At 45.5% G+C, this 15,224-nt stretch overlaps 1 protein-coding gene across 7 annotated transcripts in view; it reads left to right on the top strand.

Moving 5' to 3' along the window:
• RNF144A (ring finger protein 144A) overlaps positions 1 to 15,224 on the top strand; it is a 157,591-nt gene that overhangs the window by 64,184 nt on the left and 78,183 nt on the right. For 5 of the 7 annotated variants that reach the window (XM_032294218.1, XM_032294222.1, XM_032294216.1 and 2 more), the window contains one exon: positions 13,128 to 13,273. The exons of the other annotated variants lie outside the window; for them this stretch is intronic. In XM_032294218.1, the coding sequence (XP_032150109.1) occupies positions 13,139 to 13,273 (135 nt within the window). In that variant the 5' untranslated portion in view covers positions 13,128 to 13,138. The remainder of the gene's footprint in view (positions 1 to 13,127; positions 13,274 to 15,224) is intronic. 7 annotated transcript variants of the gene reach the window in all.

The following is a 15,224-nucleotide window of genomic DNA, read 5'->3' as shown; positions in this document are numbered from 1 at the left end:
TTCCAGAATCCTCCTGTGTGGGCCTCCACTGGGTATGTCTACCTTACAGCAAAGGAGAGGCTGAGGCTCAGGAGGACTCTGTGTTCCCAAAGCCGTGCCTGCAAATGGTGGTGATGCTCCTGATATCTCCACAGACGCACTGTTCCCCAGATGGCTTGGGGTGGCGCTTCGTCCTGCTGCCTCCGTAGGGCAGAGGCCTTGGAGCCACACTTGATTACTCTTTCTCCCACACCCATTTTGAAACTCTGCATTCTGAGCAGCTTCTTTTCCAGGACAGCTTCTTTTTCAAAGTATGCCCAGAATGTGACTACTTGCCATGAGCCCTGTTTGTCGTTGGGCTATGTTGGACATTCCCTATCTTGTCCCTGGATGGTTGTTGTCACCTCCCAGTGGGCCACTGTGTTCTGCATTTTCCCTTGTGCATCAGGGATGCTCATCACACAATCTCAGCCCCAGCTCCCACTCCCTGCCTCATGTTTCCACTGAGCCTGCATAGCTAACAGGCTGTGTATTTTACTGGTTTATCTATTTATTTTCTGTCTCTCTGCTAGAGTGTAAGTTTCTTGAGGGTGAGAATGTCTGTCTATTCTGTTCACCGTTCACATTTCCAGCAAGGAGAGCACTACCTAGAAACAAGTTTCTTCTTCTTTTTTTTTTTTTTTGCCCAAGACATAGTCTTGCTCTGTCACCCAGGCTGGAGTGCAGTGGCACGACATCGGTTCACTGCAACCTCCACCTCCCAGGTTCAAGCAGTTTTCCTGCCTCAGCCTCCTGGATAGCTGGGATTACAGGTGCCCGCCACCACACCCAATTGATTTTTGTATTTTTAGTGGAGACAAGGTTTTACCGTGTTGGCTAGGTCACGGTGTTGACCTCTGGAGTTGGAATTGCAGTGAGTTCTTAGGAAGGTGGATGTGGAAGGTTAAATGATTTAATAGATGGAACGCAACTCGGGCCACAGGTGTAGCATGTGTTCCTGACCTCGTGATCTGCCTGCCTCGACCTCTCAAAGTGCTGGGATTACAGGAGTGAGCCACCGCGCCCAGTCCCAAGTTTCTTGAATGATCAGAAGGTTGTCTCTGTCTTTTGTTGTAGTGTGTGGCAATTTGTTAACTCTTTAATTTGCATTTTATTCATCTTAACAACATTGGTATACATTGGAAAAATAGGAGTGCATACATATATATATGTTTTCTTGATTTTGCAGATCCTGAAGATTCCCAGCCTTTAGGACTCAATGTGGTCCTGACATGCAAGGGTGACTCCAGCACCCGAGGCCAGGATCATTTTCCTCTCTTTGTTATTTTAGACCATTCATGGGGACTACTCACTCATCCACCTGGGTTCTGTCTCCAGAGTCTGCAGATGTGTTTGCCTCCCTCACTGGAAGCGCGAAGCAGCTGTTACCACCCCACAGGGTTCATTCCCTTAGTTTATTCCTCTCTTTCAGTGTTTCCCATGCTCTTTTCTGTTCACTGACCAGTTATTAGAAAGCAAAGCAAAATCCTGCTGGACACGGTGGCTCACACCTGTAATCCCAGCACTTTGGGAGACCAAGGCAGGTAGATCACGAGGCCAAGAGATCAAGACCATCCTGGCCAACATGGTGAAACCCCATCTCTACTAAAAATACAAAAAAAATTAGCTGGGCATGGTGATGGCGCGCACCTGTAGTCCCAGCTACTCGGGAGGCTGAGGCAGGAGAATCGCTTGAACCCAGGAGGTGGAGGTTGCAGTGAACTGAGATTGTGCCACTGCACTCCAGCCTGGCAACAAAGTGAGACTCTGTGTCAAAAAAAAAAAAAAAAAAGGCAAAGCAAAATCCAAGTAAACTTCACATAAGAAATATCAGACTTGGTGCAAAAGGAAATCTACTCTATATATCTGAAATACATAATTATCTGGGCAAATGGTCAAATAGAGCTGTGATCTAATACTGATAAATGGAAATAAGTGGGAGGTGATTCTGTGGGACTCCCCTGGTTTCTTTGAACAGATTTAGAGCATTTTGCAGATTTTATTTTAGTCCCGCCCCCCCCCCCTTTTTTTTTTTTTTTTTTTACAATGAGATGATCTTCAAAGGCAGCTGCTTTATGGAAAAAAGGCTTTGATTATTATTGTTAGACAGTGCTTCACTCATTCTGCCCTGTTGGCTTTTACTATTGCTTGTCTAAAATGGTACTTGAAGCTTTCTAGAAACCTAATTCTGGTTTGCTCAATAACTGATAATGAGTAAGTGGAAGCACTGGGGGTTTGTAAATGTTGGAATAAGAGTTGGAATTGCAACTGGGGTTGGAATTGCAATCTGGGGTTGGAATTGCTGAGTTCTTAGGAAGGTGGACGTGGAATTTAATAGACGGAACACAACTCATGCCACAGGTGTAGAATGGGCTCTGAAATTGATCTGTGTCGATGAGGTTTTAAAATCTGATAGCAGGTTTTATCTTAATCACTCTCTCACTTTGAGATCTGTTCTTCTCCCTATGTGGAAGAGGCCTCTCACTGATGAGCAGAGTCACATGTTTCCACGTGGGCAGAAGGAGTGAAGGCTGCACAGGTTTAGAGAGAGGATGCCCAGAAGCCAGCTCTCCCAGCCAGCATCCTCAGGTTGCAGATGAGGCCACTGGTCCATGAAGGTACAGCGACAGCCTCAGGATCACATGGGCAGTCATCCCCAAAGCTCGCAATAAAACCCAGGTTTTTTAAAGCTTGCAGAGGCCAATTTTCACCCGATTTCCTCCTCCGTACTCTGTTACCTCCATTATGTCTTCTTCCATTAACTCAAGGGATTGACAAGCTGCAAACCCAGAAATTTCCCAGGCTTGTTGCTTAGCAACAAGGTTTCTGTTTGGTGCCTTGAAGGAAACAGCCATTGTGCCCGGCCTGCCCCCGTGCTGAGCTGGCCAGAGGCCTGTTCCTAAGCCACCCTCGAGATCAGCAAGTACTGACCTGAAGGAACTGAAGAAACTGCAGATGACCAAACAGACCAGTCTCCCCACCCCACAAGTGGCTCTTTGTTTAATCGGGTGTGATTAAGATCAGTTCGGAGCAGGGAACTGGGTACCCACTGCTATTGAAGGTTTATCATAGACGTCCACATATATATCTCCTGCTGATTTTTCTTGTGTTTTGTCTGACAGAGAAAAACAGGGAGAAGGAGAGGGAGAAGGAGGGGGAGGGGAGAGGAAGAGGGAGAGTATGTCCCTAGCAAGGTTTTGCAGTAAAACTTTAGGGGTTGTTCATTATCTGATAGAAGGAAGTAGAAGGAAGTGGGGTTGGGGGAAGGAGCAGGGTTGCTGTGACTTCTTAGCCAATCCTTAAAGAGCTCAGAATGAGAGAATTCTCTCTAAAAAGAAGGAGGGATGATCCAAACATCACCCCTTCAACTCTAAAATTTAACAAGTTGCTGTTCGATTTTGACAGCGTTGCTCTCTGATAGCCAAAGTGTAATGTTTATCTGGGCAAATACATTGGTATTGAAATAATAGGCCCTTTGTGTCTTCCTCTGCATCTCATTCCCGGGTGGGGGTCAGAACACGTGGCTGTGTCTGAGCCTTCTGTGGGAAACCAGCCATCATGTTGAAGCCACCAAGAAACGTTTAAATTTGTGTGTGGAGTGTTTTATCAGCACTCTGGGGAATGGTTGAATCAACTGTTTTGGTCTTAGGAATGAAAGAACGCGCTTCCTGCCATGAATGGCAATTGTTTTCCAGGCCAGGTGGCCTGCAAGAGAGGCTGCTTCCAGAAGCTGGTCTGCAGATCTACCAGGGCCAGGAAGGAGGTGTTTCGGGGTCACACGTGGACAGTGTTAGATGCTTCTCTAAGGTCATTTTCAGCAGGGTTTCTAGGGTGTGTGTGTGTGTGTGTGTGTGTGTGTGTGTGTCCCTGTCAGACCACAATCCTGTCCTCTCTGTGGCCCTGTGGGATGTGCAGATTTAAGAATGCTCTGATGGGCTGGAGGGAGAAGCACAGGACTCAGCATGGAGTTGCCCGGTCTATGAAAGAAAGCAGTTCCATGTGAGTGGACTTCTTGCTCACCTACCCTGTATGTTTTACTGTCCCATTATGGATTCTGTCCTCTGCAGTTGAGATGCTCCCAATGGCTGACACTGCACTCTCATCTGCAGAGGTATGTGATGGTAGAAAGTAGAAAGCACGCATGACCTCCACTTGGTGCCAGTCTGTGGCTATTTCTCTAGTGAATCTGTCACTATCTGGCCCTGTGCTCAACAGGTGGGCGCCCTTCCTCTGGTCCCTGGGTTCTTCCTTGTTGATTCTGTCTGTTCTTCTCTGCACTCCGGCAAAATCTTCATTTGGGGAAATCTGTTGTATTGAAATGACTAAGAGCAGCTTTCTTTCTTTTCTGTGTTTCTTACAAAGCTTTAATGGTATGCAGTAGTGCTGGAGAAGGTGTTTTACGGGCTCCTTAGGCCCTTCTGCATACCCTTCTTGGACTGTGATGGTATTCATTAGCATACCAAAAACCATGAGAATTTTAAAATGCTGAAAAATAAGCAAACAAATCTGTTTAACTATATTTAATTTAGTGTTTCTCAGATTTTTAGTGTCAAAGTGTTTCATTTAAAAATAAACTTTTATTTTAGGGCAGTTTAGATTTAGATTTACAGCTTTAGATTCAGATTTAGATGGACTGATACGGATTTAGATTTAGAAAATGACGCAGGTAGTACAGAGAGTTCCCATAAACCTCATGCCTGGCTTCCTCTGTTAACATCTTGCATTAGTTTAGAACATTTGTCACAATATTGAACTAATGCTGTTACGTGCACATCTACTCAAGTACCCACTTCAGTCCTTTTTCTTGAGTTTTTACCCAATGTCCTTTTTCTGTTCCAAGTTCTCTCATTGCATTTAAGAGTCTTGTCCCCTTAGATTCCTGTCCCACTGGGACAGTTTCTCAGGCTTCCATTGAAGACTTCAACAGTTTTTGGTTAGGGATTTTGTAGAATATGCTTGATTTGGGATTTATTTGATGCTCTTCTCATAAGAAGACAGGGTTACTGATTTTGAGAGGAAGACCCCCGAGGTGAAGCCTTACTCTCATCAAATCCTGGTGGGGGTTGGTGGAGTGGCCACCGTCAACACCGTCCACGTGCACAGCCATCCCTGATGCTGTCAGGGTCACCTCACCGAGGCAGCGTTTGTCCTTTCAACACTTGTAAGCTCCTTTTTCTACCCTTTCCAAACTACACGCTTTGGAAAGAAGTCATTCTGTACAGCCCACTCCAGAATCAGGAGTTAGGCTCCACTTCCTTGGGGGCAGAGCATCTATAAAAAGTATGTGGAATTTTTCTGCATGAGAGATGTGTCTTTTCTCTCATTTATCTGAGTATGGGCTCATGGGGATATATTTTCTATTCTGGGCTATAATTCATGCTCCTTTGTTGCTCTGTTTTTTTCAGCTACAGCCATTGGGAGGTTTTCAGTTGGCCCCTATATTATTTGGCCATCCTCCAGCTCAACTTGAATGCCCTACCCCCGTCCTAGAATCTGCTGTTTGTCCAGTGAACCCTACCTTCGGTAACTAGAACACTGTGTTAGAATCAAGATCTGGGCACTAGATGTGCTTGTTGCAAGCTAGGATGTCATTCCTTCTGTGCCCTGCAGCTGCTAGAACAAGGAAGCATATGTGTGTACACTAACTGGTGTGTGCCCCAAAATCTATACATATTACTGTATGTATCCAACTGAATCTATATGAAGCTGAACATGAGTTCCTACTGATGAGGCCAACGCTATTCCATGAGCACCTTTGCTTATCAGAGACCTTCCACTCCAACAGTGAGAAACCTGGATCCCACCATCTACCATCCCTTTACTTATATGTTCCGTGCAGTGTAAAGGGACGGTGATTTCAGAATTGTTAACCCATGCCCTGCAGCCGGCAGCGTCATCACTAGAGAGCAGTGCATGTGAACTTGGCTATTCTTATCACAGGTTCAGCCCATTCCTGAAATCACCTCGGTCCGCACCTTTCCCCACCCGCTTGTAATCCAGGTGGAACCTTGGTCACAGTCTGCATCCCATCCTGCCATGCCGCTGACCTCCTCAATGATTTTTTTAAGAATTGCGTGCATTTCAGGCTCACTCTTTGTACTGTCAAGCTCTTTTTTACGGGCTTTGGTAAGTGCAGTGTCCTGTGTCTATTGCTGCAGTATCATACAGAGTAGTTTTACTGCCCTGAAAACCCCTGCACTCAGCCGTTCAAGCCTCCTCTGCTCTCCCAGCCCTCCCCAAGCCACCAGTAACCACTCATCTGTTTGCTGACTAGGGTTTTGCCTTTAACTGAACGTCATATAATTAGAATCATACAGTAGGTACCCTTTTCTTTAAAAAAAAAAAAAAAAAAGACCTTATGTTTTACAGCAGTTTTAGGTTCAAACCAGACTGAATGGATAATACAGAGTTTCCACATACCCCATCCCACATACACACAACTAGCTATCATCCCATACCACAGTGGCACATTTGTTACAATTAATGAATATCCATTGATCAGCATTCTCTCCCAAGGTTCATAGTTTCCTATGGTACTCAGTTGGGGCTACTGTAACAAAATACCATTGACCACAGGGCTGAAACAACAGAAATTTATTTTCTTGCAGTTCTGGAGGCTGGAAGTCTGAGAGGAGGGTGCCAGCGTGCTTGGGTTCTGGTGAGGACATCCCCCTGGCTTGCAGAGGCTGCCTTCTTACTGTGTCCTCACATGGCCAAGAAGGAGCATGGGAGCTCTCTTTTCTTCTTGTAACTCCACAGTCTGATTGGATTATGGTCCCACCCTTATGATCTCATTTAACCTTCATTCCTTCCTAAAGACCATATATATAAAGACATACACACACACGCGTGCACATATACACACACACATACACACACACATATACATTTATATGTGTATATATATAGAAAGAGACTGCTATGTATATATATACACACACACATACACACACTATCTATGTCTATATATAGATAGATAGATATAGATATAGATATATAGACTTCTAGATGTGCTAAATCTCCAGATATAGTCACAATGGGGGTTAGGGTTTCAACATCCAAATTTGCTGAGAGGCACAATTTAGTCCATAGTTTACATTAGGTTTCACTCACCCTTAGTGTTGCAGATTCTGTGGGTTTTGACAGATGGATAGACCTGTCATCACATTACGCTTCATACTGAATAGTTACACTCTCCTAAATACTCTCTGTGCTCTGCCCAAGTATCCCTCCCTCTCCATGATCCCTGGCAACCACTGACCTTTTACTGTCCTCGTAGTTTTGCCTTTTCTAGAATGTCCTAGAGCTGGAAGCATATGTATGCAATCTTTTCAGATTCACTTCTTTCAGGTAGCAATGTGCATTTGAATTTCTTCTATGTCTTTTCTTGCCTTGATGGCTTATTTTTTTCAGAGCCAAGTAATATTCCACTGTCTGGAGATGCCACAGTTTGTCCATTCACCTACTGAAAGACAGCTCGGTTGTTTCCAAGTTTTGGCAGTTACAGTTGAGCTGCTTTAAGCATGCATGTGCAAGTTTTCATGTGAACATAAGCTTTCACATTAGCTGGGAAACTAGGAGTGCTATTGCTGGAAACAGTTACGTTTTTATCATTGAGGTAGGCATCATCTGCTTGGGAGGAGACAGCGTCCAAGCACTTTCCTAAACATCATGAAACCATACGCTTGAAGAAGCCAACTCTTTCACAGCCAGCTTTCTACTCAGCCACAATTCTCCAATTTCTGCTGCAGCTGACAGCTCCAAATTATGAAGATGTCGCTTTTCCCAGCCACCGCCGATCTGAATGTGCTCAAGTTAAGCCCAGGAAGCTCGGAAGCAAAACTGAAGTTGGTTTATCCTATAACTCTACAAATCCAAAAGGCTCCGTCTCACTCAGCTGATGAGGATACACAGAGGAGGTTTGACACAATAAACCCCTGTGTCTGAGGGCCACACAGACTGTGACTGAATAGCCCCGAATGTTTGCACAGGTTACCCTAATCCTCTTTGAACCTTGGTTTACTCATTGGCAAGATCTGAATAATAGCAAACTATCAAAGTCTCAAAGTCATTGTGCAGAGAAATGAAGCCGCATATGAAAATGATAAACATGGTGTCTGATGCACATTTAGCAGGTCTCTCTCATACACACACACACATACATATAATTTTTGTTATAATTATGTAACATCTGCTGTGACCACTGTCCAGAAGGCTAGAACATAGTTCCTACCCTGAATAATGTAACATCAAGTTGGGGAGATAAATTCATACATATGTCACACTTTGAAGGCCACACTTACCACTTACCCAGAAAGACTGGTGACATGGTGGACTTCCAAAGCCACACTTACCCAGAAGAAATGAGAATTACTATGAGAGTCTGGCCCAGTGCCCTGTGGACACGACAGCTGAGTTTTGGTATTGTTGAAGAACTGCAGATTAGATGGGCTCCCACACAGACTTGAGTCAGATGGACCTGGGTGGAAATGCTGTGGAGTGGAAGGATACACAGCAGCGGTTCTCAGGCTTTGTTGTGCCTCAGAATTCCCGCCAGCCTCATGGAAACAGATCACTGTGCCTGCCCACCCGCCTCCCCGGAGTTTCTGTTTTAATGAGTCTGGGTTGGAGCCCAACCAATTACGTTCCAGCAAGTTCTCAGGTGATGCTGATGCTGCCGTTCAGAGAGCACAGCTCAAGAATCCAGGTGGACCACACACGGCAGAGACTCAGAGACAGGAGAGACAGCTGAGAGATGTGAGAATCAGAGGAGATGCCACACAGCGCCAGGACTGCCGCTGGGCGTGCAGGGTTTGTGGGCTGTGGAGAAGTGGTGGGTAAGGAGAAGGGAGTTAGGCTGGGGAGGAAAGGTGCGTGTGTCCCAGGCAAATGGAAGCGAGCAGGGACCTGCTGGAGGAAGTGGTGAGAGTGGGAGATGGATGATGACTGGATGGCAGCTGCTTGCCCTTTCCCAGGTTTGCTTGGAAGGAGAAAAGGTGGGAAGAAAAGGGGCCTACAGAGGTCCATAGCCCTGGGGCTCAGAGGTGGGACAGTTCTGGCCAAATAACCACACTGGACCTCACATGAATCTGCCGAATCTTTCCCTCAATGGACTGTTTTCTCTTCAGCTCTCTCTTCCTGTGTCTATACCTCTTTCATCACAAGGCACAATCCTTTGCCCAGCCTCAGTCATGCTTAATAAGTAAATTGCCTCATACGCTTTTTGAATTGCTTAAATTGAATAGTACTTATAATGGACCAGATGTTCTTGAAACAGTTTGCCATTTCATATGACTTGACATTCACATTAGGAAAACAAAGACGGCGCTTTCTTTTATTGTGCATTGTGATTCCCGTAGCACAATCCGATTGCAAGTTCGCAGCTGTTGACTGTTTGCAAAATCATACTAAGGCCATCCTGTGTGTAGGGAAGGTCCGTGATGGGCTTAGACACTATAGACCTTTTTTTTTTTTTCTGTAAAATATATCCTGTTGTCACCGTTTGAATCATGATTTTCAGCAGAGCTCAGAGGCTGTGTATTCTGTTGGGGAAAGAATAGTGATATGATTCCTGGAAATAGGAATGTGACCTGCTTCAAATCCAGCTTATAGGGCTTGTGGGGGGAGTGGGAGGTGAGGACCACAGGCTGACCTGTGCCCAGGGCCGGGGAAGCCACTGGGGGCTGAATAAGAAATCATGGTCCAGACAAAAAGGAAGTCAGACAGATGGAGCCCTGTACACCGTGCCAGGGGTCACGACAGAGAGGCTGTAAACAGGAAAAGGAGCCCAGATCCGAAGCTGGAAGGAGAGAGAATTGTCTTAGGAACAAGCATGATGGGGCAGGGCAGTGGTCCAGGACAGAGGCTGTAGCTGGCTTGTGGGCAGGGAGCTGTTCCCATGGGATGGAGGTGGGGATTCAGGGGCCCCTTGTGGGCCAGTTAGGCTCTGCCACTTGGTTCTTGGGTGACGTCCAGGCTGGGAGCATTACTGCGTGGCTGACAGTAAGAGGGGAGGCTTTAGGAGGTTTTGATGTTTGATTCTTCTAAAAATTTTCTCCACTGGATTGAGTTTCTTAAATGACTAATTTTACCATATGTCTGCCCAAGAACGTGTTTTATCCATTTCATCTATGTAGGTTAAAGTCTAAGCTTGTTAACCCGACATATCGTAATGACTTCCGCTTACCAAGCTCGTAGTGTCTCTCAGAAACTTGTAAATATATTACAGAGGGGGAAAACACAAACAAAAAGTTCACAGAAGTTAAGTGAGTTATGCAATTTCTTCAACATCACATAACCAAGTGGCCAAAAATAAGAATTTGAAGCCCAGTCTGCTTGATTGCAAAGCACGAACTCTTTACCCTACAACTTCCCCTGCAGCGTGACAGAACCCGTACCCCGTGCTTTTTCAGCATGGTCAACAGCAAGCTCTCCCCAGGTCTCCAGGCCGGAGGAGCCAATTGGCAGCCCCAGCCCTCTTGAAACATTTCCAGTCTTGACTGATTTCTGCAGGCTGCCTCAAGCCTCAGTGCCCAGGGCTGAGGTCTGTGATCCAGTTTAGGGCCAGGTAACATTTTAAAACATTATCACGTTGTCCAGTGAACTTTAAGTGATGCTACTTAAAAAAATTATTAAGTATTAAAACAGAAAAAGATACAAAGAAATATAAAGGAAAATGTCACGGCCCATCAGCTTAGAACCCAGAAAAACCCATGTAGAGATTTAAAACAATGGCAAGCGTAAGCATAAGCATAAAATTCAAGGTGTAGAGAAATGATCCAAATGCAAATGACCTTGGGGAGGAGAGACGCCTTCATATCGGTACCCCCTGCAGTGCCAGAGAGCTGCGTGATGCCTCCAATTATCTCACTCCTCAGGACCCACCAGCTTGAGGTCAAATCAGGATGCTTGTTTACATTATCTTGAAAGCGCTAGCCAGCCCAAAGCTCCTAGAATTTGTGTCAAGGAATCCTTTTGTAACAAGGAAGACACACATATTTTAGACAGTGACTCACAGGCATCAGCTGCCCTTGGAAGAGTCCCCTCCGACTGCCGCCCACTCCCGCCCCCGACGCCCAAGGCCTGCGCGGATCCCCAGTGCACATCCCAGGCCGCCTTCAGCCGGCCCTCAGTGGCTTGAGCTCTGATAGCAGGGTCTCCTCCCCGAATCTGGCTCATTTCTGCCTCTCACGTCCTTTGTCCTGTGTCACTGGGTCCCATCTGCTGGGTGAAGCTTTCAGGACCCTGCAGGCACTTCCGTCTGGGCCACACGTGTGTGTCTTCTCCTTCCTGGTGCCATGTAAAACTCAGCAGGTGGGTTTTCCTAACCAAATGTTCGCTCACTGGCACCCAGGGAGCTGTGAGTCACAAAAATTGAGAGAGGGATGTTGTAATTTTTTTTTTTTAAGTCAGGACAGCTCCTTGACCCTGGGAATCCACTACTCAAGTGACAGTAAGTCCCACACTTACCTGTGCACAAAGCGGCATCGCCACATTCTCTGCCTGCTAAGCTATGGCTGAAGGAGACATCACAGGGGAAGAGGAGTGATTTACTTGCGGTTCTCTAGAGGGACAGAACTAATAAGATAGATGTTTAGATAAAGAGGAGTTTATTATGTAGTATTGACTCACATGATCACAAGGTGAGGTCCCACAATAGGACGTCTACAAGCTGAGGAGCAAGGACACCAATCCAAGCTTCCAGACCTCAAAAGTAGGGAGCCAAGAGTGCAGCCTTCAGTCTGTGGTCGAAGGTCCAAGAATCCCAGAGCTGAGGAACTTGGAGTTTGGTATTCGAGGACAGAAAGCCCACCATGGGAGAACTATGGAGGACAGAAGATTCAGCCAGTCTAGTCTTCCCAAGTTTTTCTGCCTGCTTTTTATTCTGGCTATGCTGGCAGCTGATTAGATGGTGCCCACTCTGGCTGAGGGCAGGTCTGCCTTCGCAGTCCACTGACTCAGATGGCAGCACCCTCACAGACACACCCAGGAACAGTACTTTGCATCCTTCAATCCAATCAGGTTGACACTCAGTATTAACCATCACAGGGAGGAAGGGATTTTCCTGAGCACTCGCTGTGTGTGGCCAACCCTTTATATGATTTCACCTCATCCTCAGGACACCTCTGTGAGAGGGGATTATCACCCGATGGCATGGATGAGCCAACTGAGGCTAACAGTGGTTAGGGAAGTGTCTGTTTATGGACAGAGGGAGTTTTAGAAATGGAGTTCTGTCTGATCACAGAGCATAGCGCTGGTCCCGCCCCTCCATGTGACCATTGTACCCTGTCTTCTGGTGAAAGATGCTGTGACATTTCTTCCTTCTGTTCAATGTCCACCTCCTTTCCAGCTGCCCTGAAAACTCAAGCCTCACTGCCCCCACCAAGGCTTTCTGCTCTGACCCTTCCACCCACTCTTGTCCTCATATTTGCTGTCTTTAACATTGGAGAACAGTTAAATCCAAGCAATAAGTATTTTAGCAAAAGCTTCTCTTCCGAGATGGCTAAAGTTTCGCCCTCCTGGGTTAGAGCCATGTTGGCAGGTCTTACTAAAATGCACAGCAGTGGGAGGGAGGGAAGGATGGGTGTACGGGTGAGTCCTTTGGCATTTTGAGGGTAGACATGAACGTTACTATTAGAATGGTAAGGAAGCCACTCACAGACCCAAGCAGGCACCCCTGGCTAAAATTTCTCAGAGCTTGGGAGGCCGAGGTGGGTGGATCACGAGGTCAGGAGATCAAGACCATCCTGGCTAGCATGGTGAAACCCCATCTCTACTAAAAATACAAAAAGTTAGCCGGGTGTGGTAGCCTGTGCCTGAAGTCCCAGCTACTTGGGAGGCTGAGGCAGGAGAATCACTTGAACGTGGGAGGTGGAGGTTACAGTGAGCCGAGATCGCACCACTACACAACAGCCTGGGCGACAGAGTTAGACTCCATTTAAAAAAAAAAAAAAACACTTCTCAGAGCATCCAGATGCTTTGGGCCCCATCAACAGTCAGTTGGCCGCTGCCCCGGGCCCCAGCTACAGCCAGGAGGCGTGACTCCTGCCACAGAGCAGGTGGATGCCAGGGGTGCGGAGGTCTGACCTTCCATGCTTCTCTCATTTCAGACTGTTCTGCGATGACCACAGCAAGGTACCGGCCCACCTGGGACCTGGCCCTCGACCCGCTGGTGTCTTGCAAGCTCTGTCTCGGGGAGTACCCAGTGGAGCAGATGACAACCATCGCCCAGTGCCAATGCATCTTCTGTACCCTGGTTGGTCTTTTTGGATACAATATATGTTACAGTGATTTTAGGATGAGTGTTTTGCTTTCGTTTTCAGAGATGCTAGGCAAACCTTTGGACTAAATTTTGCCTGACAGTGGAGTCTTCTTGTTGAGGCCTTCACACAGTTCTTGGAAGAATTCTGTATAAGTCAGGCAGGCTCCCAAAGTCGAAGATTTCCATTACAGTCGCTTGTGATGCAAAAGCAATCGCTTATATAGAATTTTAGAAGCTAGTGATAACAACTCACAAAATGCATCATGGCACATGTTCTCCTTGCTGCACAGCAAAAGCTTCCACACCTAATATCAAATGTATTTCAGTAATCAACATGCCTGGTGTTGTGGCAGTGCTAGTGATTGCATGTAGCTAATCAGTCATTAGCGTCATCTTTTACTGGTTTTGTGCTAAACTAGAAAGTAGATATTTTTAAATCACGTTTGATATTTGTTATGATGTAGCCAACATTCTTTTGGGGCCAGATGATCCTTTGGGGCTTAATGAATATAGGGACTTCCAAGTCAAGAAATTTGGGGTTTGGGTCAAACTCAAACTTTAAATTTTGTCTATCAGAAAAGATAAATGAATGTGTGAGGTTTACTTTTGGTTAATCTCACTGAATTTTGCTTATTTTTTCTGTCCATTCAAGGAATGAAAAAATAAAGTGAATGCATAGAAGCAGGAAGTAGGATGGGAGTTGCCAGGAGTTCGCAGGGAGTGAGGGGATACTGGTCAGAGGGTCTGAAATCGCAGTTATGAGGTTGAATAAGTTCTAGAGACCTAACGTACAGCATGATAACTGTAGTTGATCATACTGCTTTGTATACGTGAAATTTTCTATGAAGATAGATCTTAAGTATTCTCATTACACACACACACATTGGTAACTATGTGAGATGATGGATATTTAATTAGTTGATGGTTTTATGGTATATACGTGTATACTATATATATATATATATATATATCTCAAAGCATCACACTGTTCATTTTAAGTATAAAATGGACACTTTATCAATTATAACTGAATAAAGCTGAAAAACAAAACACAACATTTATCATTTTAAAAAGTACAGAAAAGAAAAATGAAAAACTGTCTTCCAAAAAAAAAATTGCTTCTGAATTTAACTGATTTTACACGTGGATGGTGTAGATGGCCTCCCTGCAAGTTTTTCAAATGCCTGGATTATAGTCTGTCACGGGGACAGTCTGTCTCACCCTGGACACTGATGCCTTCATCTTTCTTGCATAGCTTTCAGACTTCGTTTCATTTGTGCCTCATCATGCCCTTGGTATATAGGCACAGCAAATATTTTTATCTTTTATAGATAGGGAGAGGGAGCTTTACAGACATTTAAGTCTGTGTCTTCTGTTTCTTGTTTATGCTAGATTCAGACTTTCTTAAGGGCAGAAGAATTTGTGGCCCATTCTTTATCCATCTAGTACCAAGTTTAGTGCAGGACCCAGAAGAGCTAATCTGGCTCACGGATTGAAGTGCATTGATCTCAATAACTGTAGCTGCTATCCAAGAAATGTGCCTCATTAAAACACTGGGAATATAGCTCCAACCTGAAGGAAAGGGAGTTGCTTTTGACGTTTTTCTGAGGTGGAGAAGGATAGGCGGGAGATCGATCTCCATCCTATTAACACAGTGAATGTGGCTCATTATCATTTCTAGGTGAGTTAGGATGGTAGACCCTGTCAAGATGGATTCAGTCATTAGCTGTGTGTAAAATCACCTCCTTTTGCTTGAAAGGACATCTTTCGAACTGATTGAATGGATCCCCTCAGCCAACAATGCCTGGGGGGACATTCACGGTCTCTGCAGTCAGTCGCCTGCTGGCTGTCAGAGGCCATAGCTTGTGTACTCACCCTTGAGATAGTTCATTCTCCCTGGCCTTTTTGCTGAGGCTTTCATTTTTGTTAGTGTTGTTTTAGTTTT

This window comes from Sapajus apella, unplaced genomic scaffold (genome assembly GCF_009761245.1).
Source record: "Sapajus apella isolate SASKATOON/1434 unplaced genomic scaffold, GSC_monkey_1.0 scaffold31, whole genome shotgun sequence".
Lineage (NCBI taxonomy): Eukaryota > Metazoa > Chordata > Mammalia > Primates > Cebidae > Sapajus > Sapajus apella.
The sequence above is the reverse complement of the archived record's forward strand: the minus strand, read 5'-3'. Positions and strand labels throughout refer to the sequence as shown.